Source organism: Nelumbo nucifera, chromosome 5 (genome assembly GCF_055504915.1).
Source record: "Nelumbo nucifera cultivar China Antique chromosome 5, China Antique-T2T, whole genome shotgun sequence".
In the NCBI taxonomy this organism is placed as follows: domain Eukaryota; kingdom Viridiplantae; phylum Streptophyta; class Magnoliopsida; order Proteales; family Nelumbonaceae; genus Nelumbo; species Nelumbo nucifera.
In genome coordinates, this window is record NC_142653.1 from 18,365,085 (window position 1) to 18,391,996 (window position 26,912).

Consider the following 26,912-nt stretch of genomic DNA (forward strand, 5'->3'; position numbering starts at 1 on the left):
TTGGCTAGACTGATATGCTTCTTCTTGTGTGTGTGTGTGTGTGTGTGTTGGAGGGCCAAGAGGGTGTAAAAGGTAGTTGGGATCTATTTCCAATAAAAGTTCTCCCAACATGCTTCCAACCTGATCTATATATACACTATCTCACTACTAGACCTGTTCATGGGCCAGGTCGAGCTTGCCTCTTTATCAACAGAAAATGTGTAAGCCCAAGTATGATCTATACGCAAAATGTCTTTATTTTCAATTTATTTTTATAAATTAATATTATATTAATTTAGTAATAAATTAATAAACCAATTTGTATTTCCTAATAGTAAATTAATATTTATTAATAATTTAAGAAACAAATATATATTAAATATATTTATTATGTATAACATAAGTATTTTTTTATTATATGTATAGTATTGGGCCATGCTTATTTGAGAAAGCCCAAGCTCGGCCTAAAAAATTATCGGGCCTAGTATTTAAAGCCCAAGCCCGAGCCCGAGCCCGCGGGCCTGAAATTTTGTCTAAGCCCAAAAAATAATAGGCAAAGCCATTGGGCTACCCGACCCATGAACAGGTCTACTCACCATGAGATTGGAACCTACCATATATATCAGAGATGTGTGGACACAGATCATGTTGGAGTGTGTTAAAACAATTTGTTGGGAGTTGATCTAGTCTCATGAAAGGGAAGGACAAAGAGCCCTGCCTCTCGTTTCCCATCATTGATCACATTAGGAGAGAGCAAAATACATAGGGTTTTTAAGGAATGTCTTGGATATAGGGCAACTCATTGAGATTGTGCTGAAAAAATAGGGTAAATCCCTTAAAGCTCCCCTAGGTTTTCTAAAAGGAACTTAAACCTCCCCTCAAACTTTGATCTACTCTTAAACCTCCCCTTACTTTTGGGGATAAAGGGACTTACAAAGAGTTTGAATTTGCACCCCACAGCTTGGCACACCAAAAACGTCGCACATAATGGAATTCTGCTGCGTGTCCTCCCACATGCATTCCCCCCTCAGTTTGTGTGGAGCTAATCGGATGGCCGCTAGTTCCAAATTTAACCCAAAAACGAAAGACATGGTATTGAAAGAATTTAAGGAGAGGTCAAAGTTGAAGGTAGGGGTGTCAATTGAATTGGATTTGGTCCAATCCAATCTGGCCCAATGTGAGTCCATTGTAAATGGATCAGGTCCAATCCAATCCAATGAATATTTTGGACCAATTTGGACCAGTCCAATTCAATGTCTGGATCATCCAATCTATTCAAATTCGTTTTGATTTAGATTGGTTTCAACCCAAACCCGGGTCCATTGACACCTATATTCTTATCTTATATCAATGGATCAAATATTGGCTTAATCCAACCCAATCCAGTGCAAATTTATTACGGATGGACCAGGTCCAATCCAATCTAATAAATATTTTGGACTGGACAGGGTCCAATCCAATACTGGTCCATTGACACCCTTAGTTGAAGGGAGGTTTAAAACCTTTTTAGAAAGGGAAAATCTATGATGCTGAAAAGATATGGTATTGAAATAGAGGTGCAAATGGATAGGATCATGATCTGATCCGATCCCATTTGGTCGAATTCGGATCACCCCTATCCAATCCGAGAAGATCCGATATGATGTGTTGTATACTTATAAATATAAATATATATAATACATATATATATGTTATTTATTTATTTATAAATATATTATTTATATTATATTTTTATAAATTTGTTATATTATTTATTTTTTATAAAAAACATGTATATATGATGAAAATAATTAGAAAAAGCTTGTATTTTTTTTTGTTTTTTCTTTACTTAAATTGGTATATTTTATTTTAATAATTTATTAACTTTTAAAGAAAACAAGTTGGATCAAATCAGATCCGAAGATCCAATAGGATTCGAATTCAGATCAAGTCCTATCAGATCCGATATGAACAGTGTAGGATCGGATTCAAATATACCTTGATTCGAATCTGTTTGAAAGAATTTTGACCAATCAAAACCCACAATTTTGATAAATTCCACCTGATTGGTTAACACGTTTATTATACTAATTGATTACTCTCAATTTTTCAGATATCATGTATTTCTCATACCATAGTCAAACCTAGAGAGGAGGTTTAAGGGATTTATCCAAAAAAATAAAAAATAAGGCATTGAGATTGCCTTCTTTTTTTGGGTAAAAGACTTAAACCTCCCTTAACATTTCTCCTAAATAATAAAACCTTCCCTCTTTTCAAATTGGATCAGACCTGTGATAAAAAAAACCTCTCCTCTCCTCTCCTCTCCTAACGATTCATCAAGTTCCATATGTATGTGACGTTAATTTTTATGAAAAACCCAAATTCTACACTTTTGTGGGCTTTGCTTAACTAATGAGTTCTTAATTATGGTTATCTTTTTCTGAAAAACCAACAAGCCATCGAGTTCATCCACATGTTCTCCTTTGGTTTTGTTTGTACAGTATGGTGTTGTTGATAGCTATGCGACTGCAATTTCCATTGAATAATCGAAAGTAGTTACAAGATTAAATTTTCTTTGAAATAATTCACTTTTGAACAGTTTCTATTTATTTCGCTTTATTTATGCTTGATGGAATCTTTGTCATCAAATGGCACCCTGTCTGTTATGGAACAACTAACGTGACTCTGTGGATAACTGATAACTGAGGGAGAAATAAGAGCTCTGTCGAGACCTTCCATTTTTGTTTGTATGTGATCCATCAGACGGGGGTCTTGCCAATTTGTCTGAACTCGTCGACTAAATTTCTGGTTATCTTTCTCTTGTAATTTTTATTGGTTTCCAATTTCCCATTAGCTCTCATTTGGATTGGAGTGCCTCCATTGGTTCCTGCAAAAACAATACATGTTGGTAATTTTTGTTTTAAAAAAGCCAAAACAATACCCAAAGAGAAGAGGATGGCACCTACTACTCTGCTCCAACAACCGTAAAATATCTACACTATCCACTTTCTAACTTTTGTAATTCCGTCTTCTGTCCTGTTTCTCCAACATAGATACCCATTGCTTTTTGTTAAGAAGAGAAAATAATGGTGCGTGGGTTTTGGTTAAGAATGGAGCGCTTTTATTCATCTAGCATGAGGGCATTGGGTCCCTGTGTTTAGAGGAATGGTTTAATAGAAGCTCTCAAGCTCTCTCAGCCTTGAACCTGACGAGGCAAAAGATTGGCTGGAGAAACCATGATTTTGATATTAGGAGGAGGTCTGCTATGGTTAATGGTTATTGAACATGGCATGGGATTTGGTGCATGTTTTTTGTCTTTCTTTTGAAAATTCGAAGAAATAATAAGGGTAAAGGAAACCTTTTGATGATCTTGTTAGACAAAATTCTAACAGGGGAGGTTATCGAGGTTTAGGAGAAACCTCAATGTAAGTTTAAATCTGTTACTTTTTAATTTGGATAAATTTCTTAAACTACTCTTATGGTTTAGTTAATTGACTAAATATACATTTACTGTTTGAAAATTGACTAACTGTTTTTAACAATTGATTAATTTTACCCTTACGTTAAAATCTGTTAATTTTATTCCAATCCCAATTTTACCCTTCACCTCTCTCCCCTTCTTTTTCACCAAACTTGTATTTGGAATTGGAGAAGGATGTCTACCAACAACAGTTCTTCCCTGTCACAAAGCCTCTTTGTGTATGCTTCCATCCACCCCTCCGAGCACACAATTTGTAAATTTGTCTCGGGCCATTGATGTAGAATCCCCACACCTGGAAACTCCTCGACAGAGATACCCCGCACCCGAAAGCAAGTCAGCCATTACCGATGAAGAAACCCCACACCCGAAAACTCCTCGACAGAGATGCCCCCGACCCCGATGAGTCTTTGTCTCTTCCCCAAGATTACTACCTGGTTCCGCCACTAACCCCTGTCATCGCCTCGGCAGTGGCAGCTAGAAAACCCTTGCAACCCATGTCAACCTTCGATTCCTCCATGGCTCTGATGTGGTGGTGCTCCTGACGGTTCTGTTCTTCATGGGTTTCTTTTTTGTCTACATCTGCCACTTCGCAGGGGAGAACGCCTTGGAAAAAAATTCTCAGAGGAACCGAATTGTTCCTGTATCTTCTATAGCAGGGAATTGTTCCTGTACCCCTCTTCTATAGCAGGTTTCACTGGATCACCATTGAGCTCCTAGGACTCCTCTGTTCCTACAGATTGTACCGGGCTGTTCTTGGACTCCTCTTCTGTCGTAGGTTTTACCAGGTAACCAGTAGGTTCTTGTATTCCTATAGTAAAATATTCTTCGGCTCCTCGATGTCCGCGAGTTTCCCAATATCAATATGGGCTCCACCTCGAGAAGACGTTCTATCAAATCTCTCGTCGGCTCCTCTTCGATTGAAGATTTCACCTCAACATTCTTAACATTGTTTCCTCTTAGGCCGCAAGACCCAGATCACGGACCAGAGATCTCAGACCTTGTGCATTAAATTAGTTGGTCTGGATCACCGGTTGTAAATGTAGCTGAAAAAACAACTGGTAAATTAGGGCAACTGGTGATCAATTCCCAACTGTTGTAAATGCACACTGTGAACATATCACCGATTTAATGCACACTGTGATGTGGTCTGATTTGAAAGAGAAGAGAACAACTGGTAAATTAGGGCAACCAAATAAACACTGTGAACCATCTTCCCAACTGTTGTAAATGCACAAGAGAAGAATCAACCTCCGGCCGATTCAATATTTAGCATTCATCATGAAGTCTGATCTCTCTCTTCTTCCTGGGCGACGGTGGCGGCACTGCCTTGTAACTCCACCCACTGTTCTGTAACTCTACCCAGCAGCAACAACTAAACTCTGAAGGATAGTTTAATCATTTTGCATTGTTTTTGACGGTAGTCAATTTTCAAACAATAAGGGTATAATTAATCAATTAATTAAATCATAAGGATAGTTTAAAAAAATTATTTAAAAAAAATTCCAATTTAATACCCAGAATTTTGGATGGTATGAAGTTAACACCCGAAGTTTAAAATGTATCACTGCGAAATCAGATAAAATTGCTGAATAGACGAATTTAGTCAGACAGTACAATTGAACTACAACGGAGAATTCAAGCTGTGACGCTTGTGAAATTTTCAGTGTCCGGGAAAAAATGAAACATAAAATAGTAGGGAGAAGGCTGAAACAGTCTGTAATGGTTGCGGGGCCATCTTCCGAGAAATCCAAATCATGGGCTATTAAAATACATAAAACAGCGTGACTTCGTCTCAAAGCACCAAGGTCGCGATTTCGGAAAGTTATCCGTTTCGAGTCCCCCTGACATTCAAGCCAACAATGGCGAGTTAAAGTCATCATTAGGTAGCTGTTGTAGGTAATGAGGTTATAATGGAGATTGGGTCTGATGTTGTATACGAGTACAACCTCGTTTGTATCCGGACCATCTTGCATTTCTGTGGAACAGGGGAAAAGCTGTGACTACCGTTGCCATCAATCTGAACCATCTTTTTTCATTTTTTTTTTTTTTCCTACGTATATGTCTGACCATATTTCCCATTTCATTCGGGCTCTAGGAGGCGATAGCCGGTAGGGGTGTAGATACGGGGCAAATCGGCGGGGAGGAGCTTATGCACCGGAGAAGGCGCAAGAGAAAGGTACCCACGAAAAGAAGATTTTTGTTTCTGTAAGATTGAGGCCTCTGAATGGCAAAGGAGATTGCGAGGAACGAGGTATCGGATTGGGAATGCATAAATGATAACACCATTATATTCAGGAACAGTCATCCCCCGAGCGATCCATATATCCAACTGCATATACATTGGTAAGGAACTGTTTATTTTCTTTAATTTGGGATTACTGATTTGCTTAGTATAGTACTTGATGGTGTGCGATCTGACTACTCCTATTTGGAGGATGATCTGGATTCCAGATGGACGGCGAGCTAGATCGGTGGTGTGCAAAACAATCTATCAGAGAACCAGGGGTGGCTAACCCGGCGAGGTTGCTCCGATGCTTAAGTATGCTGTAAATGCGAGCTCAGTGCTTGAGATCTTGAGTGCTAGAGAGTAGAGTAATCATGCGTACCTTTTCCTTGAGGGTTCTCGTCTTTATATACTGGAGTAGTCGTGGGTCTCACGAAAGAGCTCCGGGATCTCCGGGGTGTGGAGATAGGGTTCGTCCCACTTTCGAAGGAGCAATATGTAGATAAGGCTTATTGTTTCACTTCCGACTCTGGCAGAGCTGGGATGAGTCCTCATCGTGATCTCGGAAAAGTCGGGATCTATTAGCTCATCGTGATCTCGAGTAACTTGGAGTCTGTTGGAGAGACCTCTGGAGTCAGTAATGTGGTGATTCGGGTTGTTAGCTCCGAACTGATACTTCGATTCTTTAGTTTCAAACTTGATTGGATGCCGAGGTGAGTTTTGGGCCGAGGTGGTTGAATACCCGAGCTCTAAATGTTGCGAAATAGGCTTGCCAGGCTGAGCTGTCATCCCTTAATCAGGTCACGCCCACGTGTCCCCTTCTCGCTAGGTCGGGCCAAATCACCCTTCATCAATTGCCCTCCACTCCTCGAGTTAGGGATCTCAACCCGGTGCGGGGAGTTCATGATGAGTCCAGGTGGATTTGGCACGAGGTCTAGGCGCCTTGATGGGCGAATCGTTGGTCGGACCTGTTCGACCGCCCGACTCAACCCAAGAATAACCCAGGTCGCGTCTGAGTTACGTGTGGACATCACGCCATTTTATAAACGCTGCGGACGTCAAAACACGCACTAAATCAATTTCAACATCGAGGGTCATGCAACCGGTTTCCCTAGGAGTCGTTAGATCATGTTGATCTCGACTGTTGATCCCCGGATATACTAGCTATAAATAGGGGCCAAGGGGCTCGTTTTCCTCGCCACAAGTATGCAAATCCACAATCTTTGAGGTCGCGTTCAAGTCTTTCCGAGGTCGCTTTTCCTTTCTTCGGTCTTCCTTTTGGTGAGTCTCCCTTTGCTTTTTCTTTTTGATTCCGTGTCTTTTTAGTAGGTCTAGCTTTAGCTTTGATAGTCTCTTAGACGGGAGTGGTGAATCCGCTGTAACCGAGGTGGGTACCTTGACTCAAACTGTGGATCCTTGCCCTACCAAGGAGGTTACTTTGGGTCAGGATGCAGTTCACGATCCTTCCGAGGTAAACTCACCTCGGCGGGAGCGAGAGGCCTCAGGTAACCTGGCTTCCACCTCACATCAAGGTCGGCTGCCAGACAACTTCGGCCCGACGACAATGACGACAGACATGCTCCTAACCTTAGTAGCTTGGTACAGATATCCCAACGACTTTGTGTATAGCATCCCTTTAGGCAACTTCCCTTGGGATCACGGTTACGACGAGATCGTGATCTTCGAGGAGCAGCTCGCAGCTGGTCTTCACCTTCCACTTCGCCCTCTCATAGTCGAGATCGTAAAATTTTTCAACATCACCATAGATCAATTACACCCGAACTTTATCCGCAACATCGTAGGGACCATTTCACTTTTTCACGATTACAACCTTCCCCTTGACCTTGACATTTTTTCTTCTATTCTTTCCATAAAGAAGAATTCGTCTTGTGTTTTGCCTGAGAACAGACGAACTTACTATCTGTCACCTCGCCCTGGTTTCAAACTTTTGCATGAGCTCCCTAACAAGGTCTCGGCCTGGAAGATGTGCTATTTTGTGGTCCGCAACACTGAGGGGTGGCCTTTCCCGACTCATTGGAGGGCAGCCATCTAGGACCCCAGCGTTAGGTTGGACCTGATGACTAGGGAGGCGCTCCGATCTTGGGCGGAGTTCCGCCTGAAGTTTGAAGACTTTGTGATTGAGGAGAAGCTCGTGCAGGCCAGTCTGAGTCCTGGTAGGTCACTGTTTGATGTACTTTCCCATCAGTTTTACTTCAGTACTGTATCTGACAGTTCATTTTTTGTCGCAGTTGTCATGGACATCCCCACCAACGAGCTCTTTGGGAGCATGAAGAGGGGGAAGAAGAAGAGAGCCTCCAAGAAGGCTCGCGTTGAGCACCCACCAGTTGTCGTTCCTGAGCCCGAGCAGCCATCAACTGCCGATCAGCCTCCTGTGATAGTTCTGGTCGAAGAGGACTCGGGCAAGCCCTCCCCACCCCAGGTGCTCGAGGAGGCTACGTCTTCGGAGCCCATCCCGGCAACTACCGCTTCTTCGGGCAGCGACGACGCAGTTCGGAGTATTTTGACTCCAAAATTTGGCCTTCTCAAGAACAAGGACGTAGTATTTGCTGAGGAGGTTGCTTGTTGGGCCGAATTGCCAGTTGCTCAGCTCGGGGCCTAAGCAGCTACTCATTGCATGGTGGTAAGTTCTCGGACTTGTCTTTTCAAATTGTCTTGTACTTGGATTTTTGTATACTGACGCTTATTTTCTTCTCTTGGTAGGTGAATTCCACCATCCACGCCTTGGATTATCAATCCGAGGTGAACTTGAAGCGGGCCCTCGGAGCCGAGGAGTCTTCCCAAAAAGCCCACACTGAACTGAACTTAGCTCGCAATGAAAACAATCAACTAAAGAACGATGCGCGGGCTAAGGAGCTGCTCACTTTGTTGATGTCGAAGAAGATGGAGCTCGAGGAGCGTGAGGCGGCATTGAAGAGGGAGGTGGAGAACCTCGAGGCCCATGTGAAGGAACGAACCAAGCTACTTCTTCAGGCGATGGAGGAGGCCAAGGCTAAGGCTGTCGAGGAATACAAGTCCTCAGCAGAGTTTCAGAAAGAGCTGGTCGAGGTAGGGATGGAAAGTTACCGCAAAGGATTCAAACTTAGCAGGTGGTTGACTCGACGTGAATTTCCCTAGCTCGACCTCGATGCCATAACCACTTCGAGGATCACAGAGGAAATGGCCGTCGAAGCTGCCCAAGATCTGGACTCCGAAGCAGAAAGTGACGGCGACCTGCTCAACGAAGATAAGGAGACCGGTGCTGGCGAGAGCCGCATGGAGACAGATCCTCCTGTCGAAGCCTCTAGTAAGGATGAGAAGCATCGAAGTAACTAGATGCCTCTTTTCTTGGACCCCCTTCTGTAATACTCCGAGCTTGGTCTATTGTAATTTTTTTTGTACCCGAAATTCCATATCAATGAAATACAAGTGTTTTTGCAATCTTTGTGTGCAATTTTTTTTTCAAGTGTAGATTACTCCCAAACTAGCAAACTGAACCAAATAGGAGTGAATTTTTTTCTAACCCCGAATTATCGAGCAAACAAGCTGGACTCCAAGTAGGGATAACTTTGTATCATTGTACACAGAGGTGGGCGAACACTATAGGGTATATACCCGACCTGTCTGCACATGGGCTACTCGCTTAGGTGTTGGTTATCCCTTAATGCCAAGCCAACAGGTCTGACTTCAAATGGGATTAACCTGTCGTTATACGTCGAGGTGGGCTACACGTCGTAGGGTTTGTATCCGAATTGTCTATGCCTTTGGCGCGAGAACTGGTTTGCCTATGCCGAAGAGGCGACTAGGACTTATCTACCTATGCCGAAGAGGCGACTAGGACTTGTCGTAGTGTCGAGGTCTTATGTCAGCTCGACACCATGACCCTTAGGCTTCTGAGAGTGACTCGCAGTCCTCTCTCCAGTTCGATGACTAGTTCGGTGGTCACAAGTAGTACCTTCTCAGGCTGTCGATATTCCATGCTCGAGATACCTGCTTGCCTTCCAAAGTCTCGAGCTCATACGTTCCTTCCTCGAACACCCGCCTTACTCGGTACGGACCTTCCCCATTCGGTCCGAGCTTAACAACACCGGGCTCAGGTACCATAACCTTCCGAAGAACTAGGTCACCGACGCGGAAGTGTCATTTTTTGACTCTGGCGTTATAGTACCAAGCTACTCTTTGTTGGCAAGCTGTAGTCCGGATGTAAGACAGGTCCCGTACCTCTTCTACCAGGTCTAGGTTGGTACGGAGCTCGTCATCATTCATCTCCTTGTCGTAGGCCTCCAACTGTAGTGTGGGCACCTCGATTTCTGCTAGGATAACTGCTTTTGTGCCGTAAGTGAGGTTGAAAGGGGTTTCACCCATGGCGGTCTTAATGGTAGTTTGGTAGGCCCAAAGGACACTAGGCAGTTTGTCCACCCACAACCCCTTGGCTCGAGCTAAGCGAACTTTCAGTCTGCATAGTATCGCTCTGTTAGTGACCTCTGCTTGCCCGTTTGCCTGGGGGTGTGCCACCGAGGTAAAATTCTGTTGGATCTCTATTTCAGAGCACCCGTTTTGGAACTTGATATTTTCGAACTGCTTCTCATTGTCGGATATTAGTACCCAAGGTAGTCTGAAGCGACATACTATGTTTTTCCAAAAGATTATGTATGTTCCGGGCTGTGACCGTCACCAAGGGTTCGACTTCCACCCACTTCCTAAAGTAGTCTACTGGTACGACCAGGAACCTCCTCTGTCTTGTTGTTGGTGGGAATGGGCCAATGATGTCGATTCTCCACTATGCGAAGGGCCATGGGCTAGTGAGGCATTTCAGATCAACAGCAAGTCGATGGTGAATGTTGGCGTGCCTCTGACACCTATCACACTTCTTGACGAGCTCGAGTGCATCTGTCTTCATCGTAGGCCAATAATATAGCCTTGCCGCAACACTTTCTGTGCAAGTGCTCTACCCCCCAAGTGTCTGCCACACAAGCCTTCATGGGTGTCGCAGAGTACATGCTCGACCTCTAAGGGTCACAAGCAATGCAGGTAGGGGAGTGTGAAAGATCTTCTATACAGCTGTCCGTCTATAAGGACGTACTTAGCTGACTGACGCTCTACCCTTCGGGTCGCGTTGCGTTCTAACTACTCCTAGCTGGAGGACGATCCGGACTCCAGGTGGACGGCGAGCTGGATTGGTGGTCTGCAAAACAATCTATCAGAGAACCAGGGGTGGCTAACCTGGCAAGGTCGTTCCGATGCTTAAGTTAGTATGCTGTAAATGAGAGCTGAGTGCTTGAGAGCTTGAGAGCTTGAGTGCTAGAGAGTAGAGTAATCACGCGTACCTTTGCCTTGAGGGTTGTCATCTTTATATACTGGAGTAGTCGTGAGTCTCACGAAAGAGCTCCGGGATCTCCGGGGTGTGAAGATAGGGTTCGTTCCACTTCCGAATGAGCAGTACGTAGATAAGACTTATCGTTTCACTTCCGACTCTAGTGGATTCGGGATGAGTCCTCATTGTGATCTTGGAAAAGTTGGGATCTGTTAGCTCATCGTGATCTCGAGTAACTTGGGGTCCGTTGGAGAGACCTCTGGAGTCGGTAACGTGGCGATTCGGGTTGTTATCTCCGAGCTAATATTTCAATTCTTTAGTTTCAAACTGGATTGGATGCCGAGGTGCCTCGACACCAAGGTGAGTTTTGGACCGAGATAGCTGAATATCCGAGCTCCAAATATTGCGAAATAGGCTTGCCAGGCTGAACTGTCATCCCTTAATCAGGTCGCGCGTGTCCCCTTCTTTCTAGGTCGGGCAAATCACCCTTCATCAATAATGAATTTAGGGATGCAAATTTGCTAAAAAGCTTAGGTTTATGAGAGTCACTGATGGGATGGGGGAGGGTAGTGTGATGAGGATGAATACGTTCCGCGAATCAGAAACTAGATATTTCTGCTCTGTTAGGATGTTGGATCTCTGTCTATTTCTTCGCAAGGATGTTACCTCAGCTTTTCATTACTTATTTTCACTGATGGGTGGGGGAGGGGTAGTCGTGATGACGATCAATACCGTTCCGCGAATCAGAAACTAGATATTTCTGCTCTGTGAAGATGTTGGATATCTGTCTATTTTTTCGCAAGTATGTTACCTCAGCTTTTCATTCCTTTACTTATTTTCCCTGTTTAGGATTCCTTTTACCAATTAATGTTAATGATCCAAAAGTCCGCTTTGTGCCGTTAAGATATTACAATCTAACTGGTCTTCCGTATGGATCCTAATATATCATAAGGATTGAATTTGAAATAATTTGCACAAACAAGTTAATTTTTCTTGATTTTTTTTTTAAATTTTTAGATTATTTTTCTGAAATATACAGAAAATTCTCTTGTAGACGTCTGGGATATACGGAAATTCAAAACGTTTAATTTGTGTCGTTTTCACAAAAGGGCATTATAAAGAAAATTAGATGGCATTGAAAAGGTATTTGTGTCATTTCACATGCCCCAAATTTCAGTTCAGTGTATTAAATTGAAACTTGACAAAAATACTGTTCATTTTCTTTTATTTTGCAAACCATTCATCATCAGCACCACCGTCCGTCGTCGCCTCTAACAACCTCTGACAACGTCTCCGCCTCCAACGACTCTCTGTTATGTACCCAGAGCCAGATGGCGTATGTGTATATATATCTACAAGGCTCAATATGAATAAACCCAGAAGCCAGCAGGAAACCAACAGTACGGAAGAAACCCAGAAGCAATGGACTACTAACCTGTACAAAGCAGTCATGAAAATGCAGCCGGAGAATGAATGCCGCATTATGTGGATCCGATTGCACAGCACATTCCATCTCCTTCCTCACAATTTCCAGCACGGTAGGAGATGTCGAAGCGTAAGAGTCCAGTGTTAAAGGAGGATCTGTCGCCTGCAGATCAAAAGCAAAGAAGCTTACAATGAAGAAGAAACTTAGAACCAAGTACTACAGAAACTGGGGAAGTGCCATTTCCCCCCTCTTCTGCAGTGTTTAGGATTATGAGACAGATTGGGAGGAGTGAATTGTATCGGCCATTAAATAACAGTAAGAAGCTTATTGTAAGGCGTTTGCTCAGTTTTCTTGGAATTTTAGATAAGACTACTTTTTCTGAAGCGGTGTAAATTAAAGTCCTGAGAGGATGCAACTAATTGCAAGTTTGGTTAATTTGGTGGGTACTAACCAGCAAGCTACATTAACCAACCTTGGACGTGTTGTGTGAGAACATATGTTCGATCGTTTGTGTGTTAGCTTTGTCGACGCAAGCTGTACATGACAACCATTCTATGTTTTAGATTGGTTGGTCACTTTCCATGTCACCTAAGTCTCTAGAAATGAGGTGGGCGCTGATGCGGAGGCGGAAGCGCCTCTGCCTCCACCCACCTCCGGCAACGTTGCTGCCGCCGCCTCTTTTGCCTCCGCCCACCTTCGGTAACGTTGTCGGAGGCGGAGGTAGGCGGAGACGTTGCCGGAGGCGGCGGCGCTTATAGATGATTTATAAAACGAAGAAGATGAACAGTATTTTGTTTTTATTTAATATTATTTTTAAAAAATTAACTTTTTTATTAATAATAGGGCCTAAAAATTGCACTAATCAGCAATAATCCCTATTTTATATTTTACTTCTACAGGTTACACCTCCCCCCGCCACCACCATAGCATCACTGCCAACCGCACATCGGTCGTCATTGTCTCACTCCGCTGCTCTCCAGACTACCGACGCTGACCCCGTCCTCGTCCGGCGACCAACCCACCACTTCAAAGAACCTCGCCTGCAAGCAACCGTGTCTGACCTAGTACGTTACTTACTTACCTATCGACTTACAAAGGAATTGAACCCTCGATCGAGTTGAATCCCCCAGCATCGCCACATTCCCGCGTTCGAATCCCGAACCTACAAGAAGGGCTGATCGAAGTAGCATTGATCATAACCCAAGATTTTTGAAAGTTCTGAAGTATTATCCTCCAGATTTTGATCCTTCCAAGCTGCTCATGTGGAGACAACCCAAGAACCAGCAGCTAAAAGTACGTTTGTTGCTACGTCTACGAAGGGACCAAGTTCAGTTCCCGGGAAAAAAGATGTAACTGAGGAGAGATACTTGGGAATCCAAATATTCAGGTTATGCTTCAAATGCACCAAGTGTTCAGCTGAACTAACAATAAAGACTGATCCACAAGATTCAGACTTTGTTGTCGAATCAGGTGCAACTCGTAATTTTGTGCCTTGGTGTGCAGACGATGAGGAAACAGAGAAAGAGAACAAGAAAAGGGACGCAATGAAATCTTTGGAGAACACACTGGATGCAATGAAATCGATGAAATCAAGGCATGTAACTGTGAATGTGAATGCAATTTTTGAGGCCCTGCAACGTACAGCTCAGGAAAAGGAGAAGAACTTGGAAGAAGAGGATGAATCACTTATAAAATCGATTGTTTTCCCAAGGTTTTTGTTCGAAGAATTCATGATGAGGATGAAGATGCGGATGATGACAACAATTTCAATCTGCTTTCAACTGATACTGGTGCACAAAATGATTTAAGAAGAAGGAAAATTTCAGAAGAGCCATAAGGCAAACCAGTGGATTCATTGACAAAAGGCAGTATTTTTGACAGCTCAAATGGTAAAGAAACAATTGGTGGTGCTGGTGCTCGTAAGGAAGGTAACTTCATCTTCACATCTTCTTCAGTCAGATGTTCTGTCTTTAAAATTCCTCTTCCCACTTTAAATGCTACTTAAGTAACACAAGAAGAGAGCAAGCATGTGGAAGAACCCAAAACCGGGTAATACAAACACTGACTGCAAGCACTCTTCCAGAATTATGACTCTGATGATAGTGATTAGGATTTTTCTTGGCAAGCAAGATCAGACAGAATTGTTTTCTAATCCCAATAACATCTTTTTGCCATGCTGGTGCACGTACTATTTCAAGTTGTTTGTTGGATGGTCCCAATACAAGGCACAAATTGGTTTCTTTGACACAATAATAATAATAATAAAAAAGCAATTGCAGTTCAAATAGGAAAATAGTTCAATCACATATTTTAGTGTCTTACAATAATCTTATCCTTGGAAATTACCATTTTAATATGTACAATGCTTCTTATACTGTGGACTTGCTCTATAGTTACTTCCATAACCTGGATTGTCAATAACATGAAAGATAGGATCTATATGCATGGTGGAAACAAACAATAAGGGGGGGATTATATAGTAGGCGAGAAGATATCATTGAGAATTGAAACATATAAGTACAAGGAAAAAGAGTCAATGGTGTGGATCAATGATCAAGGTCAAAACCCCCACAGGTGATCATTGCTAGCCTGGCTGGGCTCAGGCCTGTTATGAGGTACTATGAAATTCTGCTTTTGAGGTATGCGATCCTAGTGGGAATTATTATTTTCCAAGTTCTTCAGATTTGTCTCTATTGTTGGGAAAGTTTCTTTGTGTTTCCTAAACGGGGTTGTCTTAATGATTTATTACTGGGGATTTCAATTGGCTATTTGTCATTCTTTCCCTTTTTATGAGTTCCGAGAAATTTTATTTGTCATGTATGTGCTGCTATTAGAGATTATTCTTTTTGTTATCTCTTCACAGTTATCTCTTGTCAAATCAGTGGCTTCAGGGGTTCCTCATTAGGTTATTGTATAGGCGACTAAGATGAGTTCCTTTTCTTTTGTCTTCCTCCCTTTTCCAATAAAAATTCTTATGTGCAAAAGAATCAGAAAGAAAGAAATCTATCAAAATTTATTGTCTTCCAAAAAGTTATTTATTTCTGTTCCTCCAAAATTATTTTGCTTGTGTCCCATACATGGTAGAGAGGTGACTATTTATTTAAGGATTAGCAGAAATTGCTACTGAGCTTTGATTTACCATATATTCGGGGAAAATTCTTGGTAAATTGGTTGTTAGGCTTTATTCTCCTTACTGTAAAATGGATCAGTTTGAAGTGATCAAAATTATCATTGGGAGGGGGAGTTTGATGCCTGGTTTTCAGGAGAGATAAATGGAATTTGGTGTGGTTTCTTAAAATTCTCTTTCCTCTTTATTAAAGAAAGCCTTTATTTTGATCAAGAAGAAGCCTATACTTTGTTCCCTCCTTTAATTTTGCTCTCTTAGGTGTCAAAGATATAGTTATTCCCTTTAGGAAGTCATCTATTTTTTTTTTTTTTTTTGGAGAAAAGATAGAAGATGGTTGTGCCGAGTGAAGTCCAACTGAATTCCAACACATCAAGTTAGTAAGCTTCTGTGGATTTCTAGGGCAATCGGATGCGAATATAATGATGTAACCAATAATGGAAAATCAAGGCATGAAAGATCACTGTCTTGGATAATTTTTAAATTCCATGTTGGTTCATCTGTTAACACTGGATAAGTTGGCATTTCTAGGGCAATCAGACATGAGTAGCAGAAGATCTCTGTCAAAGTCTTTTCTGGTATTATCAGAATTAAAAGTTCAACTTAGCCCAAGACAGAGGTTTCCTAGCGAGATATCATCACATGATTGTATCAGTCAGTGGGACCACATGGTTGAACATGAGACCCTTGGAAACTTGCCAACCTCATAGACAATGTCTTGATTGGTGTTAAGATGAAGGTTTTGTATGTGGTCATATTCTTTTCAGTGCTAAATAACTAAATTATTCATTTTTTTAAGAAATGGTGTAAATAAAAGGATTTAAGGTACCCCATGACCAACAGACAATGTCCTGATTGGTGTTAAGGTGAAGGTTTTGCATATGCTCATATTCTTTGCAGTGCTAAATAAATAAATGATTCATTTTTGAGAAATGGTGTAAATAAAGGATTTAAGGTACTCCATGACCAGCAGCTCCAGTGCAACTTATGAAAGAGAAGTGGGAAGTTTTTATTTTTATATCTTAAGGCTCAGTTGGGAAGAGTACGAATACAAATATGTACAATGCAAAACCTTGTATTTGCACTATACTTGTTTGTATTTGTACTCTTCCCAAACTGAGCCTAAGGTCCAAACATTTGCAGTGAGAACCTAACTATTTAATACCACATTATTCTAGCCTCCAAAATCTTTTTGTTGAAATGTTGAAACATTGAAACATTATGGATACACTTAAAGCTATTTAATAGCAAATACAACAACTGGTGTTTTGGCATCTGGTGGCAATATGAGGAGGTGTTTAACACAGATTTTCCAGCTGAAATCTAATTCAATTCTGTATGGCCTACTTATTTATGAGATATGCTTGAAAAATAACTTGGTACATGCATACTAATATAGAAAACGAAATATACTTTGAACCTATAAATACAAAATGCTGTATCAATAATACACAAGTAATTCTAGAAAACAAAAGATGTAACATGACTTAAGTTCCTTCTTTCCTACAATAGATTGTCCTGGTGTAAATTACATGAATCTCACCCATTGCTGATTTAGCAAGGCAAATGTGCATAAAATGGTTTTCCCTTGTTATATACATTTGAAGAGGCTCCTCCAAATCAATAACACCTTTTTGTTGAATGGAGGACTTCTGGAATTGCTATTATGCAACAGAAATTCACATATCACTTCAATCATAGTTGTATAAGTGTTTATGATAATGTCGCACTATCAGCAATTCACATATCACTTGATATGAACTTGTCTTTCTGCCAGACCAGACTCTTGACCTTTGGTTGATCTATGGGCATGAGTAGGTGAGGGGTGGGCTGCACTAGGAAGGAAAGTCTACCTTTCTTTTTTGCTTCAAACCAGATGAGATAATGATGAATGGGCAGGGAAGGTGTTGGGTGGAGCTAGCTGGGTTGTTTTTTCAATCTCTACGCAGTGCAGTTGGGTCGTAGTCAGGATAACTCACAATCAAATGGGACCTCTATACCAAGTTTATATTATGTCCTATACAGTCTCATTGTTGATCTTGAGTTCATGATTTGACTGTTAATGTGTATAGGAGAATGTAGGCATCAATGAAGCCCCTACTTGCCTAGGCAATGGAATTTGACAAAGAAAAGAAAAACTAAATATTGGGTTAGTTTCCTTGTTGTATATTCCATCCAGCAAGATTACAAATTGAAGAATAGCATAGTTCCTTATGAAATAAAAAAGAATTTCATATCAAAACATGGTGAATCATCATATCCCAAAGAGAATAGCATTTTAAATCTATTTTATAAGCATTTCAAGCAAAACATTACAATATAATAAATATTTAATAGAGCAATTGTATACCAAAAATAAAGCTAAACCTTTTTACTAATAAAAGTTTTAAGAGAATAATTGCAGAAAGAAAAAAAAAGAAAGGCCCTCCTCTTTTGCCATCTTCTCTCTCTCTCTCTCTCTCTCCAAAACCATTGGTTCTTTTATATTTTAATAGTAAAATCCTAAAAGAAAATATAGGTAACATATAGTATTTGATATGATGTATTAAAACACAACTAAAATGATGCAGTCCTTGTAGATAAAATTAGAACATGCAGCCCACCTTGTTATTTTGTTGCTTAGGTGGGCACCCTGTAACCTAGAAAGGAACCGTTTAAATACAACTATGATTTCAATCATTCTGGAGCCACTTTGATCATGATTTGATATGATGTTTCCAGTTTTCCGAGTATATATCCTGTTTGTGTTGTCTGTTAGTTATTAGAAGATGAGAACTCATTCATCATTTCCTCCAAATTTTATGATTTAGAATTAACCAATGTTTTAAAACATGGAGGCGTGACGCGAGGCGTTCCACTACCTAGAGGTGTGAGGCGTAAGCCTTCTTAAGAGAAGGGGGGTCAAGAGGAAGAAGGAAGAGGAAGGGGAGGAGGAAGAAGAGGAAGGGGGATCTCATTTTTTCTTTATTTTTAATAAAGTCTTTTTATATTAAGAAGAATAAATATGCACAGTACTAGTTGAAAAAAAAAACAAATTGTGCTGCATTGAAAAGGTGGGGCAGGGGGTCTGGGGGGCGAGCCGAAGGGCCAGGGGCAGACCATTTTCTTTCCCCTTATCTTTTCTTCCCTTCCCCTTCTTTTCTTTTCCTTTCCTTTCCTTTTTTTCTTTTTTCTTTTTTTTTTTTTCAGGTGTGCATGAGGCACACGCCTCATGAAAAAAATGCATGAGGCGTACGCCTCTTGCATCTGAGGGGTATGCCTCAGAGGTGTCAGCGCCTCTGGCATACGCCTCAAAGCATTTTGGGAGCACCTTGCCTGGAGGCGCCTCCAGGCATACACCTCCCACGCCTTTTAAAACACTGGAACTGACCAATGTATTAGCTGGCCATCATAATGTTCTCCCTGTAGGCCTTTCAATTATTGATGCGATGTTGCGAGTCCTGGAGCCATATTCTATCATCCATGAGAAGTTTGTCCAATTCTTTGTTTTTTGTTCTGATTTTTTTTTTTACTTTGCTTGATAAAATATTATTTGGTTCTAAATTGTTATTTCCAGCATAGTTGCATGAGATTACCATTTTATTTGATACTTTCCTCTAGATACTCCATCTTAGTAGAGATAACCACATAAAAATGGGCTACTTATGAGATTGCTGAACCTTGTTCTCAGAGTCCCTATTGATGAGAATTGTTGCACGAAAGTTTGTGTAATAATTTACTTGGTATTCTGGTAGTGAGCGGCTTGACTTGAAATGGTATCAAAATTCTAGGAAGAAGCTTACCAAATAAAAATGCTTGTGCCAAATTGAGCTTTTGAAGATGGACCTTTTATTAGCAATTGAAGGCTCGATTTGTCTTCAGTTAGGTCAAACAATCCTTCCTTCTTTTTCATAGATCAGTAACCTGCTGACATGTTTGGTTTTAGCATGGAAAGATGATTGCCTGGGTTTTGTCATGAATCAAAGGATCCTTTTTCATACCTACTGTAGCTGTCCATTAGCCTTTTTATGAAATAGTTCATTATAGGGACCTTAGTAGTTTAGTAGCCAAAATTAATCAGCATTACCAAAATTTGGATTTGAATTCCTTATCTTATTTTCCCCATATTAATGCTGTTTTTACTTGAATCATTTGGCCACCTAAATCTGCATAGGACCATATAACCTGTGTCGATCTAAGATAATGGAACTAGATATATTTTTCTTTGGGTATTTGGCACAATGTGCAACATATTAATACTTCCAAGAAGATTTTTTCTTGGGTTTTGCAGAAAGTGTTTTATACATTTGAGACTGCCTGCAAATATTGCCCATAAGATGGATCTGCCCTTAAAGTATATTCCATCACTAAAATTTCATAGTCATGATCAGCAAGGCATAGCATAAAAGGATCTTTGGTAAGCAATATCACCCTAGGTGATGTGCGGATGTTGGTCTTACATGTTACGTTTGGTTCCTGAATTAAGCAACTTGGGTGGTTTGCTCCACATCTTTTGATGTATCTGACCCCATATAACTGGGACAAGACTTTGTTGAGCTGGGTTGTTTAAGGGTTATCTGTATACTAAATTCTCATGTAAAATTGGAGATACCTCATAATAACCAATGTTTTAAAACACGGAGGCGTGATGCAACGTGTTCCGCTACCTAGAGGCGTGAGGCGTAGTTCAGAACATAGGAGGCATAAGTCTCCCGAACACAAGGAGGCATAAGCCTCCTTAAGAGGAGGGGATGAAGAGGAAGGAGGAAGGGGATGAGGAAGAAGAGGAAGGAAGATCTTATTTTTCTTTATTTTTAAGAAGAGGAAGGAAGATTTTATTTTTCCACATATGAATACGTGGAAAAGCTTGAAGGAATAGTAAGATTTCGTTTTGCGAAAGGGGAGACCACCCCTTTCGCTTTAATATATATATATATATATATATATATATATAATTTTATATTAAGTAGAATGAAGAATGCATAACACTAATTGAAAGGGGTCTGGGAGGTGAAGCCCCCCAGCCAAGGGGGTCCGGGGGCAGAGCCCCCATCCCACTTTCTTTCCCCTTATCTTCACTTCCTTTCCCTTCCCTTCCCTTCCCTATTCTTTTCTTTCTTTTCCCTTTTTTTTTGTTTCTTTTTTCTTTCTCGTCCTTTCCCTTCTCTTTCTTTTCCTTTCCTTTCTTTTTTCTGTCTTTTTATGAGGTGTGCATGAGGCGTAAGCCTCTAGCACGCCTTGTAAAAAAGTTGCATGAGGCGTACACCTCAGAGGTGTCAATGCCTCAGGGTGTTTTGGGGACGCCTCGCCTGGACGTGAGGCGTTTTAGGGGCACGCCTCCCTCCCATGCCTCTTAAAACACTGATAATAACTTCATTTTTAGGTTCTTCAATGAGCTCATTCTTTTCTGTTATAATACTTTGTTATGTTAGGCTGTTGATGCTCAAGTCAATTCAACTAAACCTTGTCCTGACCATATGGGGTTGGTTATGTAAATTCTGGTTTGCCATTTCACATGCCACATATCTAGTTCCTTGCCAGCTACCAACCTGACATAACCCTCCTTTATATTTAGGCTGATGATAAGGCCATTACCTAATGCTGGTCTAAATTACCTGGGTCCTGGGAAGGGGTGGACTGGAAACATACCTAACTTCGGGAATTTTAAGGGTAATGATGCCTTAAATAAATAGCATTTAATTATAAGCTATATTCCCACATTAATGCCAGTTTTCTCAAAATTTCTAGGTGCAAAACATGCTTTTGAGCTTACTGGTCACCTCGGCACCAGTTGTGACTTGTGAGTTTATGTTTTGGGGAAGCTTTCATCTGAATGTCATCCATTTGGTTGTATCACACAGCATTAATTGGAAATATAGATTATCTGAACATATTCCATTTTCATTCTTCTGTTAGCAATGTTAGGTTTTCCCTTTTAAAATTTACCACCTTAGTTTTGACATTATGTCTCAAGTATTTGCCATTCGGAGCTAGTAGTTTGTCATATAATGAAATTCTACCTTGGGAATTGGGATTACTTGCAAAATCAAATGTTGCATTCTGTATCCAACTTATATACAATTTATGTCCTCAACACAACCTTCTTTTTTGTTTTGTTTTTTTTTTTGTTTTTTAAAAAAAATCTTTAATTGTCCTCTCATGCATGATCATCAACTCCTCACATGTTATATATAATGTATGTAATTTTGCATCAGGTCAGCAAGCAGAAATGCACGTCTGTTGCATGTCGTATTAATAGTGGACTGGTTCATGAAAGTAGAGTATCTGCTCAATATGGTAAAAGATTATGTATACTCTAAAATGGCACTATAACCATTAGTTGCATTTTGGCTGGATTTTAGTGATAATTTATGGCAATGGTCAAAGGAAACAACCTCTCTCTCTCTCTATATATATATGTGTGTAAAAATACAAGGTCTGACGTCTGAGTTTAAATAGAAGGATTTCTCAACGGTTTCTAGCTTAGCTGCCAAACATAAGGCAACCATAGTAGTCCATACTTGGCCTAAAGCCGGCAATTCTAGGCAAAAGCAGGTGGAATTAGGACCAATAGAATCTCTTTGGTCATTGAAATTTCCAAATAGACGCATCATTTAGATCTCTCTCCACCTTTCTCTAGTTCCTGAAAAATCATCATACCAACATGTGAGGATGAAAAATCATCTCGAAAGTTGAGTCTTTAGCCAATATAGTGGATTGGCTACTCAAGACATCTTCAGATTGGGCCTGTTCAAGAGGTCAGCAATTGCTATTTGACCCTTGAATATTTCTCGTAGTATATGAGGTTTGAATAATCCGAAAGCATTGTTGATTCGGTAGTATATGTGGGCTTGGAATAGGGATGGCAATTTCCCTCATAAAACCGGGGTCCTGCCCTGAATGGGGTGGGTTTTCCCCGATCCTAAACAAGGACAGGGAAAATAATTTTTCCCGAACAGGGTACAGGGCAAGAACGGGTTTTATATATAATTCCCCGAATCTGCCCCAAACCCGAAGGTTAATTAGTAAAATACCTCTAAGTTTAATATAGATATTTAAAATATCTCTAATTTTTCCCTAAATTTTTAAAATTCTAAAATCCCATAATTTTATTTTTGAATTATCCCTAAAGTATTATAATTCAATTCTGGAATACCCCCATTCGGGAAATGGGAAATGGATGCTCCACCCTGCCACCGAGGACGGGATGGATACGGGGCAAGGTATCGTGACTTCGGAGTGGGGACAGGGGAGGGGGTGCCCCGCCCCAAACCCGCCCCATTGCCATTCATAGCTTGGAAGTGCTACTATACTATCCTACAAACTTGGTTTCTCTGGCTCCATGAAGCAGCTTCAGCTTCAAGTTTATGGAGTTGATACTACCAAACCCACACAACCATTGTGGCACTTTTACAGTAAGAAATTAAGAATGGAATGGTTTGATGACATGGAAGGAAGTGAAAAAGATGGAAACTTTAACCCGGTCAGGTCAGAATAGACGTTCTGTTTGTAGCATAAAAGAAACGATTGAGATTCCTACACAAGAAAATGCTTAGTCTCTTACCCATGCCTGAAATTGGAAGATGAATTAACCAAGCCGGAGGGTATTGCCCCACCGGCCACCATTCTTGGTTCCTATTTCTTAATCTGTTAAATACTTCAGGTCCACCAGTCAAGGCAAGGCACGCTTAAGCCCTTTCTTCCCTGGTAACGCAACTTGTTGCAAAGTGAAGATGTTCTTCTGGGGACTGGGGAGTCGTGCATTTTCTTATTTTTCTCCAGACTGATCAAGTACCAGTTCATTGGCAGCATTGCAGGCTGCACCCTACCAAGTAGGACAAATCTTTTATCGACCAGTAAGTCAGTACCCAGTTAAATTAATTAAAGATGGCAGTTGGCAAAGCCAGATGTATATATAGCAAAAGCTTTAAGAACAAAGGTAAATGTTTAAAGCGTTTCAGTCAGTCCAGTTCAGGAATTATTTTAAATAAAAGAAAGCAAGTGCCACATGCTTGTCCTTGGAGTTGAATAAGGTTTAAGCAAAAGGAACTCGTTTTTTTTTTTTTTTTTTTGCATCGTCTGTGTCATGCGGATTGGGGTTGCTTTGATCTATTCTTGGCCCAGGGCAAGTGGGGTGATCAATGAAATGAAAATTGTAGAAGAAGGAAAGAATTAAATTGCCAAAAGATCTCTGATGAGAAAATCACATGGTGATGTTGTATGGTACAAGAAAAAAAAAGGTTATCTCAACTCGTATCTTCTTTCCATGTTCTTGGTGGACTAACCTAAACCTACATCATCTCAATTCTACCGTTCCTCTGATCTCTACTTGGTCGATATTGGTCTCTCTTTACATATGGTACAAAAGAGGAGCGCCAAAGCCACGTAAGATACCCCCATCCTCTTTCCTCCGAAACTGCAACCACATTAACAGAAGACGACCTATAAACCAACAGAATCCACAAAGCCTCAGCTTCATCGCCTTGGTTGTTTTTTGTATTAATCTCTCGCGTAGCGTAGCACAAACTTTAGAGTAACTATTGAGAGTGGCGAGTTTTGTACCTTTTCGCCATCACTCCCCCAGTTCAACGCCTTATATATTGGTCACAGAATTGGGATCACATCACCACGTCCTTGGCGAAGCTTTTGACCCAATGCATGGCGACTGTGCATCGTCTGCATCAGAATCGCTTCCTGACGAGCTTCCTGAATCAGAATCTGCAGCAACTCCAAATAAGATCTCTGCAACAGAATATCTAAAAACACAGGAAAGATATACAGATAAAGCAATAGATTTCACGTTCATACCACTGGATGAGGATGAACCGCTGCTTGAACTGCTGGAACTGCATGATCTGCTTGCTAAGCCGGCATCCTTCTCAATCTCCACTGGGGGGAAGTTGCTTGTGGGAATATCCTCGCCAATATCGACATCCTCATCCACGGCTTCTCCCTTCTTGACCTTCCTTGCAGAAGAAGCTGATGTTTGGGCTTCTGCTGCTGTAGCGGCTTCCGTACGCTCTGAAGCCCCAGCCTCAGGCATCTCATGGTCCTGGATGGGAGACTGCTTAAAACGAAAACAAATGTCATTAGCCAAGGGAAAAGCCGGGAACATAAAGCAAGGGACTTCTACATTAAATAATGCCATTACCTTAATGTCTTGTTCTTGTGCTGCAGAAATATGGTTGCTAGCAATCGCTTGCCTCTTAATCTTGCTCATCAACTTCTTGCAATTGTACACGAATCGATCAAGTTCCCATAGCGTCTCAGTGTCCAAAACCTCAATGTCAAGCTCAATCTCATCACCGTGCTGTGCCACATTGGCATTTCTTCTCCTTATGATATTCAACACCTGCTCCATCTTCTCCTGAGGGAGGCTCTCCAGGCTCTTTCCCAGCTTCTCCTTTTCCTCGAAGCTCATTTCCCGTTTGTTAGGATCTTTCGCCTTTGGCTTTGGCTGCTTCACCGTAGTCGTCCTTGCAGCCGCTGGTGGATTTGGTGGAGAATTTTGTACTGGAGCCAAATTTGGGGCTGGAACTTGAGGGGAATCAGGTCTTCTTGCACTCTCCGGCGTTGGAACCCGCGTTGAAGACCTTTGTCGCACCTCCTCATTGGTGGGGGTGGAGGCATTCATGCGTGGCTGCTCATTCTCTAATTTATTGCATGCAAGTTCAAACATCTCCTCAAAGCGAGCCAGCAGCTGTTCAGCGATGTTATAAACATCATGACCCTTCGGATTGTAAATTAGGGCATTTTTGAAGGTTAACCGAACGTCTGAGGCAAAATCTAGCGGCGTTGCATAGAGATTTTTGCCAAGTTTCGTTTTTACGGTTCCAAGATCCATTGGATGTTTGATGATCTGGTTGTAGTCATGAAGCCCCATGCCAACAACATCAACAGGGGCATTGAAGATCCAACCATGCTTGTGTTTCATTAACTTCGACAATATCTGCCCACAGCGTTTAATGGCGCCAGACATCGGCTTTCCTGTTTTAACAGCAGGTTCCAATGCCGGCCTCTTTGGATCTCTGTCAAGAGCCAGGGAGAGAGGACGCTTACTTCCTGAAACTTTCTTTTTATCATGAGGCACCTCATCCTTTGCCGAGAGGAATTCAGAGGGTCTATAATGCTGGTTCGCCTTTGGAGTTCGTTTCTCTTTTGTTCCATCTGCACCGAGTGAATCTAAGGAGTAATTTAGGTGCAGCGGCGGTGGCCTTGTTGCAGAATTGACTTCTCTACCGCCATAGCCTCCAGAAGCGCTGTAACCGGACCTGGATTGGATCTCTCTCAATTCGATCCGGTTGCTCAAGTTTCTGACCTGCTCTAACTCCAAGATCAGGCGTTGCTTGAGCTCCTTCAGCTCTCTTCTTGAACAGGCCGCAATATTGAAGGTAACATATCCACCAACCGAGGTTTCTCTACGGTTGTTGAGGTTGATCGATTTCCTTTTCAGCGAAGACGAATCATCTGTCAGAGCCGGAGCAGCAGCTACCGATTCGTCGGCCTGCCGGCCATGAATCTGGCTTAGAGGGTCATAGATCGGCTTGTTAGGGTTAGAGTTAGGGTTAGCCTTCAGGTGAGGGTTAGAATTAGGGTTTTTCCTCATATAAACCTTCCGTTCTCCCCAACACGGTTCATTTCGGCTGGCCAAGAGAGCGGACGCCATGCATGTACGGGATTATATGGGATCGGTCGGAATCCGGCACGCCTCCGAAAAGAAACTTCCGTCGGAGGTGGCTGAGAAACCATGAGAAAAGGCAGGAGTGCCGGGGAAGGGAGCGAACAAACGACGACCTTTGCCGGCAAACGAGATTTATCGCCGGAAAGCGGCCAGAGGAAGAGAAAAAAATAATTAATATAAAAAACAGAAGAAACGGTACAAAGACGAGGGTTTCGAGACCCTCAACAGAGCGAGGAACGAGAGAGCGGCACCATCGCATCTTAAAGGCAACCAGATCTGCCCGTCCTGACCTTGAGTTACTTCTCATACGTCGATCTAATAAGAACCCTGCATCTAACGGTTTATGGACTTTTACGCTGCCCGAGCTTCTGACCGTCCCATCTGTCACGGTTGGCTGGGAAACGCGTGTCAGCTAATGAAGCTTCAAAGCTGGTCGAGCAGGAATTGAATATGGTGTTTGGGTAATTGGGTTTGGCGTGAATTTGGGATGAATGACTAGCAAAGCATTTAGGTTTCTGGAATGGATGGGGTCCATCTAGGCTGACGTGGACGAAGCTCAACTGTTTTGGTAGGTCGTTCATCGTCCCTGAATTTTTCTTTTTTTATTTCATTTCTAAGCCCCGTTGGTAGCTGAATTAACTTTCTGTTATGAATATTTTCTCATATCAACGATCAGGTGGTCTTTCGTGAAAGGGGTGATCCACGTCAGATTACGAAGAATCCAACGA

General features: G+C 41.6%; 2 protein-coding genes and 1 pseudogene across 6 annotated transcripts; 2 read left to right on the forward strand and 1 right to left on the reverse strand.

Annotated features, from left to right (window-relative positions):
- Positions 1-3,541: 3,541 nt before the first annotated feature.
- LOC148791267 (uncharacterized) lies at positions 3,542-9,457 on the forward strand. Its single transcript, XM_088888626.1, has 4 exons — positions 3,542-4,224; positions 5,535-7,837; positions 7,913-8,304; positions 8,385-9,457. The coding sequence occupies exons 2-3, from the start codon at positions 7,741-7,743 to the stop codon at positions 8,281-8,283; spliced, it is 468 nt and encodes a 155-aa protein (XP_088744752.1). The 5' UTR covers positions 3,542-4,224; positions 5,535-7,740; the 3' UTR covers positions 8,284-8,304; positions 8,385-9,457.
- Positions 9,458-12,087: 2,630 nt separating this feature from the next.
- On the reverse strand, positions 12,088-26,419 carry LOC104595563 (transcription factor GTE7-like). Of its 4 annotated transcripts, XR_016075930.1 has the most exons (5): positions 24,655-26,418; positions 24,312-24,567; positions 24,066-24,221; positions 12,410-12,562; positions 12,088-12,326 (listed from the first exon to the last, which is right to left on the reverse strand). XR_016075930.1 is itself a non-coding variant. In XM_010256339.3 (3 exons), exons 1-3 carry the CDS (start codon positions 26,167-26,169, stop codon positions 24,127-24,129), a joined length of 1,866 nt encoding a protein of 621 aa, XP_010254641.1. In that variant the 5' UTR covers positions 26,170-26,419; the 3' UTR covers positions 23,657-24,126. The 4 variants fall into 4 exon arrangements, 1 of the variants encoding a protein (XP_010254641.1); XR_734909.3 differs by lacking the exons at positions 12,088-12,326; positions 12,410-12,562 and adding an exon at positions 23,657-23,919; XR_734908.3 differs by lacking the exons at positions 12,088-12,326; positions 12,410-12,562 and adding an exon at positions 23,657-23,945.
- Positions 13,018-14,706, forward strand: LOC104595920 (uncharacterized; annotated as a pseudogene). Its single transcript, XR_016076380.1, has 2 exons — positions 13,018-13,120; positions 13,518-14,706. The product of XR_016076380.1 is annotated as an uncharacterized LOC104595920 (transcript).
- Positions 26,420-26,912: the final 493 nt, after the last annotated feature.

Coding starts and splice junctions, on each gene's coding strand:
- LOC148791267 (XM_088888626.1), top strand. CDS start 7,741: ATGACTAGGGAGGCGCTCCGATCTTGGGCGGAGTTCCGCCTGAAGTTT. Junction 7,838..7,912: donor GCAGGCCAGTCTGAGTCCTG/GTAGGTCACTGT, acceptor TTTTTGTCGCAG/TTGTCATGGACATCCCCACC.
- LOC104595563 (XM_010256339.3), bottom strand. CDS start 26,169: ATGGCGTCCGCTCTCTTGGCCAGCCGAAATGAACCGTGTTGGGGAGAA. Junction 24,568..24,654: donor CACAAGAACAAGACATTAAG/GTAATGGCATTA, acceptor CGTTTTAAGCAG/TCTCCCATCCAGGACCATGA. Junction 24,222..24,311: donor CGGTTCATCCTCATCCAGTG/GTATGAACGTGA, acceptor GAGTTGCTGCAG/ATTCTGATTCAGGAAGCTCG.